The 15,426-nt window shown below is 57.0% G+C and overlaps 1 protein-coding gene across 1 annotated transcript in view; it reads right to left on the bottom strand.

The window, feature by feature from the left end:
- DGKD (diacylglycerol kinase delta) overlaps window positions 1-15,426 on the bottom strand; it is a gene marked incomplete at both ends in the record, with an annotated part of 80,674 nt that overhangs the window by 26,436 nt on the left and 38,812 nt on the right. Inside the window, 2 exons of the mRNA XM_084243312.1 lie at window positions 106-238; window positions 456-560. Of these exons, the coding sequence (XP_084099438.1) occupies window positions 106-238; window positions 456-560 (238 nt within the window). The remainder of the gene's footprint in view (window positions 1-105; window positions 239-455; window positions 561-15,426) is intronic.

Below are 15,426 nucleotides of genomic sequence, written 5' to 3'. Positions count from 1 at the left end.
GAGGGAAGGGAAGTAGGGTGGAGCCACAGGCATCTGAGGTGTCTGGATTCCGTGCACCCTCCACCTGCTCGGGCCACCGCCCCCAGCAGGAAGGGTCCTCCGCACCTTCACAGGACAGCCCGTGGGACGTGACCCCCGACAGCGCCTCTCGACACACGTTGCAGTAGGTGGGCCTAGCGTGGGAGCAGGCGTACCAGTTGTGCGTCCCTGAGAAGTGGTCCATGCTGTACTGGGTGGGCTGCAGAGGAGACGGGGCAAAGGTGAGCCCCCCCTACTCCGACATGGGACCTGGACAGGACGCAGGAAAGTGTCCAGGAGAGGGGCAGCCAGGGCTGAGTCTGCGGGCGCATGGGGAGGACGAGCCTTCGGTCACAGACGTGCCAAGGTCGGCGCCGGGGCAGGCACTCGGAGCGGGAGGGCAGACGCCTGGGACCACGGGCAGGGCGCTCCTTCACCTCAAAATGCTCCCTGTTCTGAACGGTCTTCAGGGCTGCGATCCAGTCTTCCATCTCCTTTCTGTTGTCAGCACAGAGGATGAGTCTCCTGCACGGGGTGATGACCTGGAAAGAGACATAGCAGCCTGCAAGAAGCCCTGGGACTCCCAGAAACCGACTTCACCACAGTTTCTAAAACAAAAGTTACCGTTTCACTCACTCAGTGGAACAGAACGTAAGAACGGTTATCACGGGTCACTAAAAGCCCAGGCCAGCCTCAAGCCCAAAATCAGATGAGCTCACACATCCACAGCAAGCCCAGGGGCGCGCGCTGTCCAGCGCCGGGACACAGCATGCGCCACGGGACATTTTTCTAAAAGGAGAACAGTGCGATGCCCCCCGAGTGCCCGCGGCTGTGCTCAGCACTGAGCAGCGGGAGCGGCCACGTCGCCAGGACCGCGTCCCCCACACACTCCAGCAGACCAATGACCGGCCAGAGGCCAGGGCCCGACGGCATCATGGAAACGGGTCACGACCTGACAGTGAAAAGCTTGGGTTTTATAAAAAAGCTTACAAACTTGCATTTCACAGAAGAAACAGAAATGAATGAGAGGCTACTGAATGAGAGGCTGCCTGGCCGCTGTGCCATCTCCCACCCAGCGGGCTGGCAAAGTCTTAAAAGATGATGTTCAAGCGTCAACACAGCTGCGGCAGAAGGGTCCCCTCAGGTACCGAGAGGAGGTACCCCCTGGAAACCTGTTCGATGAAATGTTGACGTCTGTCAAAAATTAAGAAGTCACAACCTGTCAATAGTGACACAAAATAGCTACCGGGATCCAAAGTGAAATGCACGGTCCGAAGTCCGGCTTTCACGTGTGTCCCTCCCTCCTGAGAGCCCCCTGCCCTAAGATGGTTACAAAAACAATGAGTAAAGGTGGGGCAGCCACACGCTGGCCCGAGGCTCCGCAGTCTGGAAGCGCCACCGTGTGGAAGCCCGGCCCGCTCCCTGGCCGCGAACATTCCAGGCTGTTGAAAATCCTTCCGTGTCAAACAGCCACAGCAGAGTCTTGCACAGAGCGCCCGCGTCTGCACTGCCACGCCTGGAGCACGCGCCGAGAGGCCCCGTTCCCAGCTTTGCCAAGGACCCCTGGGCGGCACGTGTCCCCCACAGCATTAGGATGCGTCTGCCCCTCACCCCACCCCAGGCTCACCCGGAGAGGGCGTGACCTTACTTCTGGACTCTCTCCCATCTCAGAGCTTTACATCAGGAACCCCCAATTTAAATTATGAAATGAGCTTTCTGACTCAGTAAGTTCAGAAACAGTGTCTTACGTCGACAGATGATTTCTTCCGAGTCCCATAAACTGCCTACAGAGCTCGGCCACACAGGGGTAAGAAGGAACAAATCACAAACACCCGCACGGGTCACACCTTCGCCTCGGCGGGCCGGGCGGAAGAGTCGCAGAAGCCATGGCAGGTGGGCAGGCCGCTCTGACAAGGGCATGTCAACGGCCTACACTCAGGACATGTGAGGCCCACCTGCTCGCCGGGGGCTCAAGGACCCGCACGGGCAAGGTTCCTGCTCACACAGAATGATCCAGCAAGAGAGAAACAAGAAAACTATTTCAGACACCGAAAGGCCACAGAGACAAGGCAGGCTGGGTGAGCTTGGCCGAGGGGGCTGTGCACAGAGGGGTCAGGGGAGGCGGGGGGAGCTGGCAGGTGCCAAGGTGTTGGTGCTTACAGAATTCTCAGCAGCAGCCGTCTGCCTATAAAATCTCGGCAAACAACTCCATTACTCACCCCAAAGTGAGTTTTAATATTTGAACATTTTTATCAGCACAATAAACACAGTTGCAGAAAAATAATTAGTTTGCATAACTCGGGGATCACACTGGGAGTGATGCAACAGGGTATTTACAGACGAGAACAATGAGATTCCATTTTTGCTTTTGCTTTGACTGCTCCCAAGATGACCACCAGGAGGTGAAGCCTCTCATCACTCCAGGACTCAGACAGGTCGCTGGGGAGGATCGTGGGCACCCCTCCACGTGCCTGAGGGGGCGCTTCAGCTCGTGGTAATGGGCTCCACTGGGCAACAGTGGACAGTGAGCTCAGAAAGCAAGTGACAAATGACGTCCTCTCTTCAAACTGGCTGCTGCCGCAGGGAATAAACACTGGCCAAGAGAAAAATGTCCAAGAACCTGATTTTCCCCCTTTTTTTACAGCCTTTCTGGTTCTGGTTTGTGGAGATAGACTCAGGTCTGACTCCCACTGGGCAGGGCTGGCTGGGCCGACTGCATTGCTTCCCTTCTGGAAAAGGGGTGGCCAGAGCTCCCTGATAGGCTGCTATGGATCAAAGGGGCCAGCGCACCGGGTGCAGTGCAGGCAGGAGGCCGTGTGTGCGCACATGGCTGCCCCTCCTGGACCCCCCCACTCGTCTGCAAGAGGGCCAGTCATGGCTGACCCCACAAGCCGGGGCTACTTCAGGCTCTGCGTCCTGACCTCAGGTGTTACCTGACCTCACCCAAGGCGGCGCTCCCGAGAACAGCACCTTCCTGAGCCGTTCTGGGGCCACCAGGCCAGCTCTCAGGCCAGAAGACTCCCACCCAAAAAAGCCAACAAATCTCAGCTTCCTGCTGATCTGCTCTAACTCCTTTCAGCCCGAATCCACATTCCTCAGCTGCTCCCAAGACCAGGTGTGAGGGTGGGGTCTTGGGGGTGGGGGGACATCAGGGGATGGAGGTGTGAGGGTGGGCAGCTTCAGGAGGAAAGGACTCGCGGTGGTTCTGCCAGAGGGATCCCAGACAGCACTTTCCAGTCGATCCCGAGGCTGGAGACTGAGGGAACAGCAGACCCAGGAGAGAGGTGAGCTGTCTCCTGCTGCCTGTCCCTGCCCGCCCTGAGCAGGCAGGAAGCTCCGAGCAGTACGAGCGGGGCCTGTGTTTGGACTGAAGCCAATACCATAGCTCCTAAGCAGACAGAACTAGACCCAAAATCAGGCCTCAACACAAGAAAGATTTCCGAAACCAAAAGATACACTGTATTTTTCAAGCAAACAACTAAATTTCAAAGATAAATGCAAACTAAAAGTACGTAACACAGTGAACTTGGGAGGAGAGGCCAGGTGCATGAGGGATAAGCAGACTCAGCACCTATGGAAGAGCACAGCCAAACAATGGGGTGCTAAGATGGAAACCCACAAATGCCAGAGTCAAAGCACCCCTAGACCTTGGCCCTGGGAAGACAAGAGAGCAACAGAAAGGACAGCACCGAGGACGGACCTCTGAGGCGGGGCAGGAGGGCGGCAGACAGAAGGGAATTCTCAGGCATGTGCAGCAAGAACAGAGCAGACCAGCAAACAGGAAAGCGGACAGAAGGAAGACCTGAACAGTTACTTCACAGATGACAAGACATGAAAAAACACTCAAGGGCAGAGTTTCCTGGTGAGCCCACACCAGCACAAAGGCCAGGACCAGTGCTGGCGAGGGTGTGAAGCAGCAGGAATGCAAATTCTGTGCAACCGCTCTGGAAAAGTCTTGCCCAACCGACATCCATTCACCCTCTGCCTCATGAGCCTGTTTCCTCCTCAGCAAGACGTACATAGGAATGTCCACGGCAGCCCCGGAGCAGGCTACGCTGGGCACACCCAACCATGGCCACGGGAGAGGACGAGCAAGCGGGAATGGAGCAGGGGGACTCCTGGCACCAGGGGCACCACGTTCTGCACGCTGGAGGGGAAAAGAGAGACACAGAGGGGCACACTGCCCCTACTGTCCACTGTGCCCGCGTGGAGATAAGAAAAAATGACTTATAAGGATGCCCCCCCCCAAAAAAAAAGCTTTACAAGTCCTATTTGAAATAAGAATGTTGCTGACATCCTTTCATCCAATGGCCTTCTGGGAGACGGGAGAAGTACCCCGTTACTCCAAAGAGTGCAGGACACCCCAGCCAGCCCCTGTCGCGGGAAGAACCAACCAGGGAGATGATGGAGTCTGGGGCAAAAGGAGGGGCGGAGGCTCTCTGCAGAGGCAGGGGTGATAAGCAGCCCCAGAGGGTGGCCCTGCAGCAACACGCAGGCAGCTGACCTGTGTCACCTGACACAGCAGACACCTCGGCCTGCCGACTCTGGGTCTCGAGGAATCTGCTGGGCATTCCCGGGCATTTGCTCAGCCCATCCTTTCTGGAGTCTAATCAAGTGGGTGTCAGGAGAGGAAACTGAAGCCGGCTGGACACAAGGCCCCAGAGCAGCTGAAGCAGGGAGCTCCCGACCTCTCCCGATATGGCTTTCCCCTGGGCCCCCACGAGCCCACCCCGTGGGCGATGCCAGGAGCAGTGGGCAAAGGGGGGCAGGAGCCGGCCCTCAGCAGGCGCCCCCCACCGGCTCTGAGCAGCAGGGGCTCGCACCCCGCCTTGGCTTCAGCGGGGATCCCGGCTCCGAGGACGGCGAGGACATCACAATGAGTCATCTGGCCGCCCCCCAACTCTGACCAGGTTTCCCGAAAGTGCAACATGGAGGTGGGTAAATCGGATCTGGAGGGGAGCGACCGGGCAGACATCCTGCGTTTCTCGTCGTGGACCGGCCTTGCCTCTCATTTGCAAACGAGACCTCAGGTGACAGAAAGACCAAGATCCTGCAGATGCCGTCATACTGGAACCCCTGGCCTGTCCTTCACAGCCATAAACATGCGGCCTGCGCCATGGTGGGCTGAGGCCTGGCCCAGCGTGCGGGGGAGGGGGCCAGTCCGCAGGGATGCAGGCTGCTCTGGCCCTTCAGAGTTCCTGCTGCAAAGGAACGACAGGAGAAGCCAGCAGGAGGCGTGTCCAGGAAGCCGGGGAGATATGCTTCCCCCTGCTGCGCTGGCTCTGTGCAAGAACTCCCCGCACACGCGACAGAGACAAACAGGAGACAGGCAGGCAGGGACAAGACGACAGACAGGTCTGGGACCACAGGGCCCGGGAAAGACCCAGGCCGGGTCTCCTGTCTCCATCTGCCTCACAGATCCTGATCCTAGACTTGGGGCTGAAAGTCGGCTGCCAGAAACACCCGTGCCAGGGAAACAAAAATCACACAAAGCCGCTCTCTGCAGCCAGGACACAGGGAATGGGGCAGAGTAACAGACACAAGTCAGAGCAGAGGAGCGGCTAACACCGCTCCACTCTGTCCAGCGCAATGGAAAAGGCCATGGCCTCTGTCCACCTGGCCCAGCGGTATCAGGGCGCTCCTGCAGCCTCCCCCCAGGGTGAAGGCCACGTAGAAATGTCCACCCACTGGGCACTCCCCCAGTGTCAGAGAACCTACAGGAGACAACAGGAGGAAGGGCTTAACCCCTTAGCCATTAAATAAACGCAGATTAAAATCACAAAGCCATACCACCTACCAGAAGGTGAAAATGGAAAAAACGACACCACCAAATCCTGGTGGGGAAGTGAGAAGCTGGCTCACACTGCTGGTGGGGCTGTGAAAGTTCAGCAACTTCTTAAAAACAGCTCCCCTACAGCCAGCAGTTACACTCCTGGCCACTCCGCAGAAATGGGGAATTGTGAGCAAACAAAACCCAGCCGGGGAAGTGCACAGCCACTTCACTCTTACTCACCCCACACTGGAGATGCCTGCATCCTCCCGTGGTCACTGATCATACCCGGCGCACCCCAGGGGGGCACCAACCTGCAGGAACCCCCTGGAGCCACACTGCGCAGACGGGCCCCAGGGACACGCACCGCATGCCGCTTTCGGCTCAGTCTCGAGATGACAAAATCACAGGATCCAGGGACAGATTAGGGGTAGTCGGAGGTGAAGGAGGTGGGAGGGGATAAAAAGGTTCTTACGGAGACAAAATATGCTGGATCTCGACGGCCACCAACATCCTGGGAGTGAAGCTGCACCACAGCATTGCAAGACGCTCGCCCTGGGAAGCCAGAAAGGACTCAGAGGCACCCTGCGCTGTTTCAGTTCTGTGCGAGTCCACAGTGTCTCAAAATGAAAGGTTTAACAACCACAATCAACAACATTTTCTAACGTGCGTGTAAATGGGAAACTCAGAAGTCCAGAATGTATTTCTCAAGGACAAGGGCGGAGGTGGTCCACAGCCCAAGTTCAAAGACTAATCTTATCTCGCTGCAGTCCTTTATCTGTAGGTGGGCAGACTGAGTACACGCCTGGCTCACCAGGAACACAGCACTGGGGACACCCCATGGCGGCCATGCCCTGGGAACAGCAGCCCCTGCCCACAGGCCCCAGCACACACCTGAGCCCACAGGGCTCACGTCCCCACCTGCCAGTGGGGCCTGCACCAGGCGGCGCTGCAAAGGCAGGGCAGGGGTCTTCCTATACACAATGGTGCTTGAGAAATTGTGACGCCACGTCTCCTGCCCACGGGGACCACAGACCTGCCCGCCAGCAGCCCTGTGCTTCGTGGGTAGTCTGGCCTGGGACACCCTCCCCCCCCGCAGCAGGTGCACTCTGGGGTCACAAGAAACACTGGGAAGACAAGCTGGCCCCCTGCCCGCCGCGGACCCACAGATCCCACTGTCCCACGACAGACCCGGTGGGGTCACACACACAGAAACCTGTCGTCCTGCCTGCTGCCCCACCACCCTATCTGCGCTACGGAGCCTTGCTCGACCCCCAAGCCAAGCCCAACCCTCATCCTCGGGCCGTAAGTCCTTCCTTTCTTGTCTAAGTTCAGGCAGCCTTTCAAGACCAGATCCCATGGAGCTCAGGTCCGGGTGGGTGCAGGAAACAAACACCGCAACAAGGGCGGGCCTGGGGCCGCAGAGAGGAGAGCGGCTGGCGGTAAGTGCTCCGCAGAAACCGCGGCCAGGCAAAGCCAGCCTCCTTGGGGAAGCCTGGGGGATGCGAGGAAGACGGGACGGAATGGGGAGACAGACAGCGGGATGAACTGGCAGACGCACGAGCCCCGGGTACCAGCAGGGATCCAGGAGAACCTTGGCTTTTGCTCCAAGTGAAGGGGGAGCTTTGAGAGAAAGGCCGACACCTGACATCGATGTAAAAATCCGGTGGTGAGGCGTGAAAGCTGGACTTCTGGTGACCAATGTAAGGGGCTATGTACAGATGTGGACTTCCAAGGATGTGCCACCTGGAACCTATACAAGGTTTACTTCAATTTGCAGAAGCATCATTCCAGCTGCATTACTGAAAACTGAGATCGACGAGGCCATGATTTTTAGATGACATCAAAAGCTCAAGCAACAAAAGCAAAAACCAACAGCTGGGATGACACTGAACTATAAAGCTCCTTGCTGCATAGCAAGAGGGAATGGGAACCCACAGAATGGGAGAAACGGGGCAAATAATGCATCTGGCAAGGGCTTAAAATTCAAATCATGTAAGGACCTCCTCCAGCTCAACGAGAAAGCAGTCCCAGCACGAAACGGGCGGAGAAGCAGACACACAGGTGCCAACAGGTACGTTTTGAAAGGTGCTCAGTGCCACTCACCATCAGGGAAACGCTCACCCCGCGCCAACCTCGCTCCTGGGAGCACTGTTGGGGGGTGGGAGGGAGTTCTGGCGAGGACAGGGAAGGGGACCCTGTGCACCGCTGGTGGGGGTGAGGCTGGTGCAGCCACGATGGAAAATGGTGGGGAGGGACTTGGGAGAATTTGCAACAGAACTAACGTATGATCCGACAAGTCTTCGTTTGGGTATCTTTCTGAAAGAAACAAATGTAGGATCCCTAAGGGACAGCTGCCCCCCCATATTCACTGCACCACCCACAACCACCCAGTCGGTCACAGAGGGAGATGTGGACATCCAGGCAACAGAACACGACCCAGCTGAGGAGGGGACCCCCGCCCTTCACCAGCACAGACGGCCCCTGGGGCACACGCTAAGCTGCTAACAGAGGGAGTCAGACAGAACAAACACTGTCAGATCTCATGCGTGGAGTCTGAGAAAGTCGAGCTCATAGAAACAGAACAAAATGGTCGTTACAAGGGGGGGGGCAGATATGTTTAAGGCAGACACATGCGGCTAGCAGAGGAGCAGCAGCAGGAGCTCTAACGCCAGGGTGACAACAGCAGACCACCACGTCATAAACATCAAAGCTGCTAAGAAACTAGCTATTGATTGTTCCCACCACCGAATAGAAATGGGTGTGGTGTGGTGTGGTGTGGTGTGGTGGGGTGGGGGGGGTGGGGGGTGGGGGGGGTGGGGGGGGTGTGGTGTGATGGAGGTGCCACCAATGCCCTGTGGCGTTCCCACTCGGCCAGTCCACTGGCCCCGGGCTGCGTGGCCGCTGTTTCCACAGGGGGGGAGGGGGAAGGGACAGGGGAGGCCCCTGGGAGAGGGTGCTCAGCAGTCCCACTGAACGGGAGGGTGTGCTAATGTGGCCGAAAGAGCCAGGACCAGGAGGTGCAGCTGCCAGCTGGGTGGGGGTGGCACCAACAGGCTTCTTGGCTGGGGGATGGGGTGAAAGGTTTGATTTTGGACACGCTGATCAAAATCTGGCCGTGTCCTGTGTCACCCATGAGGTGTCGGTGTTCGCCTTCCCATCTGCTCGTGAGTCACCAGTGCTGGCAACCACGCTCTGGGGCATCCTGACACCTCCTCAAGCGGAAAACACCCTCGCCTGCAGCTCTGCACTTAGAAACACACTCCAGGGCGCACGGAGCCCAGAAGCCAGTGCAGGAGGCTGGCGTGGTGCGGTCCCCACAGGGGAGGTCGGGGGCCGAGTAACACGGGCGCTCTACGCAGAAACCAACCCCGAGCGCAGGGACCCTCAACTCACACTCTGGCGGCAAGTTCTGAGTCTTGTGCCCCGCCATCCAGAAATTCTGATTAATTCCACGAGTCGGGGGTCACGGCAGTGTACGTGTGGCTTCACCTCCGCAACACACGCTGAGGGGAAAGCCACAGGATGAGTGCGCCGTGATGCCACGCATTCAAAATGGAGAACTAGCTTCCTTTCCGGTCCACCACCAGCGTGCACCTCGCCACGGAAACCGTACAGGGAAGGCCACCCACTCGGGCTGGGTCCTTGATAAAACAGAAGGTGGAAAGGCTGAGATGCAGGACAAGGAGGGACCCCCAGTCCGCAGAGACCCATCTCTGCCGGCAGCAACCAGAGATGGACGTCCTCTGATACAGCGTCCAAAGGCGTCCACTGCTGTCACATTTCAAGACCGTGAGGGGCAGGGGGTGCGGGGGGACACTAAGCAGCCACAGCGCCCAGAGGAAAGGCATGGGAGGAGGTCGAGCCGTCGTGGTGCTGGACCTGGGGCACCGCCGCTGGAGGCACAGTCAGGGCGATGCGGCCTGGCACTTGACTTCAGCAACCAGAAGACATGCGGCCGTGTCGCGGTCAGTGTCACCCGGGGACTATGAGCAACAGCACAGCGCCGCTTGGCAGCCCCAGGAGTGGCCACGTCTGCACGCCCACAAGAAGAGCTGGAGACTCACACGGATGAGAAAGCCCAACTCAGATTGGGGGCGAGGACAGGAGAGGACGGGAGGACGGGGCTGCACTGTGTCTGGCAAAAACACACACACACACACACCCCCTTCCAGTTCCCACACACTGAGACCTGCCTTGTGCTCACAGCACACAGAAGGGAATGGTCAGGTAATGGCAAGATTGGAACACAATGTGCAGGGGCACCTGGCATCTTGGGGAGCCTGACCATCGCCCTACATGCCACCCCCCCGCCCCAGGCTTCATCACACAACCAGGTCTTGAAATCTGGGGTTGCTGGAGACCAACACCCCCTGCACAAACCCTCAGGGGAGACATCGCTGGAAGTGAACACGAACCGACTTCCTTTTGGAGGCTCTCAAAGGACATGTGTCTGCTGCTCACAGGACGCTGGAACCGACTGGGCCTGGGTGACGGTGCGGAGAGGGGCGGGGCAGCCCGGGCCCGCAGCAGGCTGGCCCAGGGAGCCCAGGAGCAGTGACCTGTCTCTCGAGACCTCCGCTTCTAGGCCTACCGAGTGGGCAGCAAGGCCTGCTCGTGGGGAACTCATCGGAGGGAAGTTTCTCCAACCTGTAAGCCTCCAGTCTGGCCAAGTGTGGACCAATGACTGTTTCCACATCTGGGTCACACCACCAAGCCTTAGATTTAAAAATCCCAGCCCTCCCCTTCTAGGAACACAAGACCAAAACCCACACTCCTCGAGTCTAGGATAATCTACAATTCCTTCCACCCACTCCACTCTGAATCCCCACACCTGACTTCCCTCCCCAACAGCTTCCCTTGGCCGTACTGCCCCCCAGCTCCAGGACCGCTCACCTGCCGCTCCCTCCCCTTCAGCACATTTCCAGTTGCTGAAAACAGATCAGAATGGAAGTGGCCCAGCAGAAACCGAGTCTGAACTCGGCGTGCAAGGAAGGACCTGGAATCGCGGAGGCGGACCAGAGACCCAGAGCCGCAAGCCAGCCCACGTCACTCGGTCACTAACCAAAAGAGAAGCAAAGGGCCGGTCGGTCGGGGGCAGGACGAGGACCTGGAAGTCCTCTGCTAAATATAGCTCCAGCCTGGGGCGGGGGCGTGTGGGGGCTGGAAAGGTGGCCTCGAACCAGGATCTGGCACACTCGGCCATTTCTGTCACTTCCTATTACTCACATCCTGAAGCTCCCTCTGCCCCAGAACTGGAACTGCTGTCCACCAGCCCCTACCTGGAAGCCCCCCGAGACGCAGGCCATTCACAGCAGCTGGGATGTGCGTAGACAACAGACTTCCTCTCAGAGCAAAGACGAAAGACAAAAATAGACACCACCAGGCAGAGGCACGCCGCCCCAGGAGACCGGGCCGGGCCTCCAGGCGCCGGCTGGCTCCCGCAAGCTGCCCAGCTGGGGAGGAAGCCAGGCAGGGACTGCTGAGGGGACCTTTCCTCCAGTCCCAGGACAGCTTTGGGGCAGACGAGCGCCCCTGCCATCACCTCTATTCCACCTGACTGGGGACCCAGAGCACAGTCAGAGTGAAACACACTCAGCCCCCACCTCCCACCCGCCCGAGGACACCAGCACTGGAGGGCAGGCTGCCCAGGCAGGGAGCAAAGTCAACTTAGCCAGAAGCTAAAATCACAGGAAACTGGTCGGAAGGTAGATTTATTTTTTTTTTTAGGAAACTTTAGTAAAATGACGTAAAAGCTATGCTGAAACAGAAACATGGCGCTCTTGTGTTACTCCATGCGTTCAGTTCCTTAAGCCCTGGGATGTGTCAAGGGTGGAAACCTTAGAGATAAGCCCCAAGCGGAAGTCAAGTCACCGAGGCAAGCAAGGCCTGAAGGAAGGGCAACCCTTACCTACAAAGGGCACCTCAGGGTCCCCGGAGGGCATGTCCCAGCAGTAGACAGTGCCAATAAACCAGACGCAAAATGCAAACACAAGACTTAGCCGCTGCCAACAGGACTCCAGACACAACGCCCCCTCCAAGGCCGAGAGGTGGCATCCACGCAGCCCGTCCATGGGCACCGCCCACGCATTCTGACCAGGTTACAAATCGATCCGTGTAGATGACACCACTTTTTGTAAAAATAGCAGAAGTGTTTTTATTAGATAGAATGCAGCGTGTGAGTGGCAGCAACCCCCACCTTCTGTGTCAAGTACAATAAAAATAACAAATCTCACAGGAAAGGATGAGCTGGGCCACCGCAGAGCGGATGCAACTTCATAACCAAGAGTGAACAAACACCGCCCTGAGAGAAAACAGGCAGCGGCAGTGCCATGAACTCAGAGCTCTGCCTTTTAAGGGAGTGAAGAGGCTTCCTGGGTGGGGGTCCTGCAGCTGAGGCGGGGAGCCCTCCCCCTTGCGGCACGTCAGTGCACTTCTGCTTGAGAAACACAGAGCGCAGCAGAGAGGACTGTGGCTGCGCACAGAGGAACGACTCGCTCCACACCGTACCGTTGCTCATCCCCTCAGTGATAAGGAAGCCCCCGCACGGGGCTCCCCGGGGCTGTGGGATGGACGAAGTGGAACACCTGCTGTCTTGGCTGTGGCCACCGTTAGCTGTGTCTCATCTGGCCGCTTTTGTATGGGATTATTTGATGGCAAGTCTGCAAACATCCAAGTGCAGCTACCGTAACACCACAGTTACAGCAAGAGCAGGGGGAGGGGGGAGCACTCGGAAGCAGCCTGTGCTGCTTCACAAAGGCCAGGCAGGGTGGCCGCACAGGACACTCACACCTGTGGCGTCCCGGGGCCCGTCCGTCCCTCTACCTTCATGGACGCGCTGACGTCAGGGCTGCCTGCAAGCCCGATGCATCCCATGGAAAGCCAAGCCTGGGCCAGCTCCCAGGCAGCAGACAAGGGGGAAAGCAGGAATTTACAAAAGGGCATATTTACGTCACACTGTGTGTAAAAAATAAAAACAGACTTCGCTGGCAGAGACACACCCTGGAACACTGGAAGCTGCTACCCGGGTGGTAAGATCGAGGGGTTTTTTCTTTTTCCTTCTCATTTTCTGTTTTACCAATTGTCTGCAGTAAAGGCGTCTCAAAATGATCTGTGCCCTTTGTTTTCCACAAAATCAACACCTGGGACAAAGCCACCAGCTGCCCACACAGCCAGCACCACCAGAGCCCCCTCACCGGCCCGAGGCCAGGACATCCGGGGCCCAGGGTGGCTGCACAGGGCGCTGGGCTCGAGCCTCTGCCCTGTTTAAGCCATGGCCGGCTGGGTCTTCTCTCCACAGAAACAGCACCTCATCACACAGGGGCACACCGAGCACAGGAATAGAGCCTTCTTTGACCTCATGGAGGACGGGGTGACCCCACCATGCTGACAGTCGGGGGTGCCGGCGCTGCACGCCCAACTCTAGAGCCAGGAAGGCGGCGGGACACGAGCACATCGCCATCTACATGCCTGACTCTGCACAGGGGGTACAAGGACCCCGCCACTGGGCCACAAGGGGGGACACAAGACCCCTTCTAGGTGCTGGGGCCTGAAGGAGGGATCCGTGGCAGGAGTGTCGCTCAGAGGCAGCGGCTGGGCTGCAACGGGGCTGTGAGCCAGGCCCGGCCCAGAGGTGCAGAAGCGGCACCGGCACCCAGGTGCCTTCCGGGATGACCTCTGCAGACTGAGGGGGGAGGCCCCTTTGCGCTGGCCAAGCTTCCTGGGCTCCTCTGGGATTTCAAGCAATTTCAAAAATGAGAAGAGATCATTCCAACCACAGGATCTAACATTTCAAAAAACAAAACAGAAAACGTTGAAAATATTTTCTCCTTCGCCAGCCCAGACAGCGGGTCTGCCCATAGGGCTGTGGACACAGAGTCGGGGGCAGGAAAAGCCATGGGGGTGGGGAGAGCACATCAGGGGACCGGCTGAGGCCAGGAGCCACCTCCCTTGGTCACCACCAAGCACCCCACAGCGCAGTGGACAAAGGACAGAGGCTCCCGGAGATGCCAAGGGAGGGCCAGCAGCAAGGATCCAGTGACCACGGGGGTCTGCAGCGCTGGGCTGCAGAGGAAGGGGAGAGCCCCAGGGTGCCCCTGCCCTCCTAAAGGTCGCCCTCTCCTCCAACAGAAATGACCCGTCAGGGGCTTCCCCTGGTGGCGCAGCGGTTGAGCGCTGGACTGCGAAGCCGCCCGCAGCCTCTGCAGCGCCAGTTCGATCCCCAGCCACCGGAGAGGATCCCACATGGCGTGCAGACCTCTCCTGCCGCCCACTGCTCCCCTCAGTAGCGTGTTTCGTCAGTCTGCCTGTTCTGCTCCCTGCTCTGGCTCTGGTGAATTCTCTCACCCTCCTGTGCTTCTGACTTTACCCAGTGCTTGTATAAATAAATAAATACTTAAAAAAAAAAAAAAAGAAAAGAAATGACGCCCTCGGAGATGCAGACATAAGAAACAAACAACGTGAACAGCCTATGCCCATTAAAATTGTAATTTACCATCCAAATTTCCAAAGGTAGTATCAATATCCCACACCCAAGCAGTTTCATTGGAAAATTCAAGTAAAAATTTAAGACATAATCCAAACTTTATCAAAAAACAGGGACAGGGCCTCCTGGTGACGCAGGCGGTTGAGCGCCGCACTGTGAAGCTGTCCACAGCCTCTGCAGAGCAGGTTCCATGCCGGCCAGCTGGGAAGAATCCCACATGGCGCAGCAGACCTCTCCTGTCTCCCCGCTGCTCCCCTCAGCAGTGGATTTCAGTCAATCTGCCTGTTCTGTTCTCCACTCTGTCTCCAGTGAATCCTCTCACCCTCCCGCACATCTGGCGTGTACCCCGGTTCTCATATAAAAATAAATAAATCTTAAAAAAACAAACAAACAAACAAAAAACCAACGAGGGACAAGCAATGTCACCCCTCACTGTAGATGCCAGGAGGTTTATAAAGCCAGCTTGACCTTAGCGCGGAAGCCCGACAGAGTGGGAAGAAAGAAAATTACAGAACAGTATCTTTCATGGATAGAGAGGCAAAAATTCTTAAAACAATACATTATAACCCAACAATCGGCACTACCTCAGGAGGAAGGGAGGAACACAATGTTAAACTGGACATTTGAAAAATCAACCAATTTATCCTTTCAATAAAATAAAGGGGGGAGGGGAATGATCCCTGGAACAGGTGCAGAAAAGCATTTAACAAAATTCAACATTTTCTCATAATAAAAATTCTCAGCAAAAAGGAGAATTCTCAAATTGGCAAAGAGTAACCTACAGAAGTCTAAACGAACACCGTCCTTAACAGAGAAAGGCCAACTTGTCTCCGGGCATGACGAGGAGAAAGGACTCCTGGGCCCGCCACCTCTCTCCAGCTTTACTCCGGAGGTCCTGGCTTCTGCAGGGAGGCAGAAGAAGAGGAGGCCTCTGGGCGCGGCGGGAAGCTGCCCCTATCTGCGGATGACAGGAATGGGGGTGTCTGGGGAATCTAGTAAGTTATTTTTCCAAAGTCACAAAACCCACCGTATTCCTGTATATTCACAACCTACAACTGAAAAATATTTAATAGGAACAAAAAGCAAACAGTACAGGAATGAATCTAACAAATGATAATAAAGATGCCTACACTGAAGGCTACAAAATACAGCT

Source organism: Talpa europaea (assembly GCF_964194135.1).
Source record: "Talpa europaea genome assembly, chromosome: 1".
NCBI classification, from domain to species: Eukaryota; Metazoa; Chordata; class Mammalia; order Eulipotyphla; family Talpidae; genus Talpa; species Talpa europaea.
The sequence above is the reverse complement of the archived record's forward strand: the minus strand, read 5'-3'. Positions and strand labels throughout refer to the sequence as shown.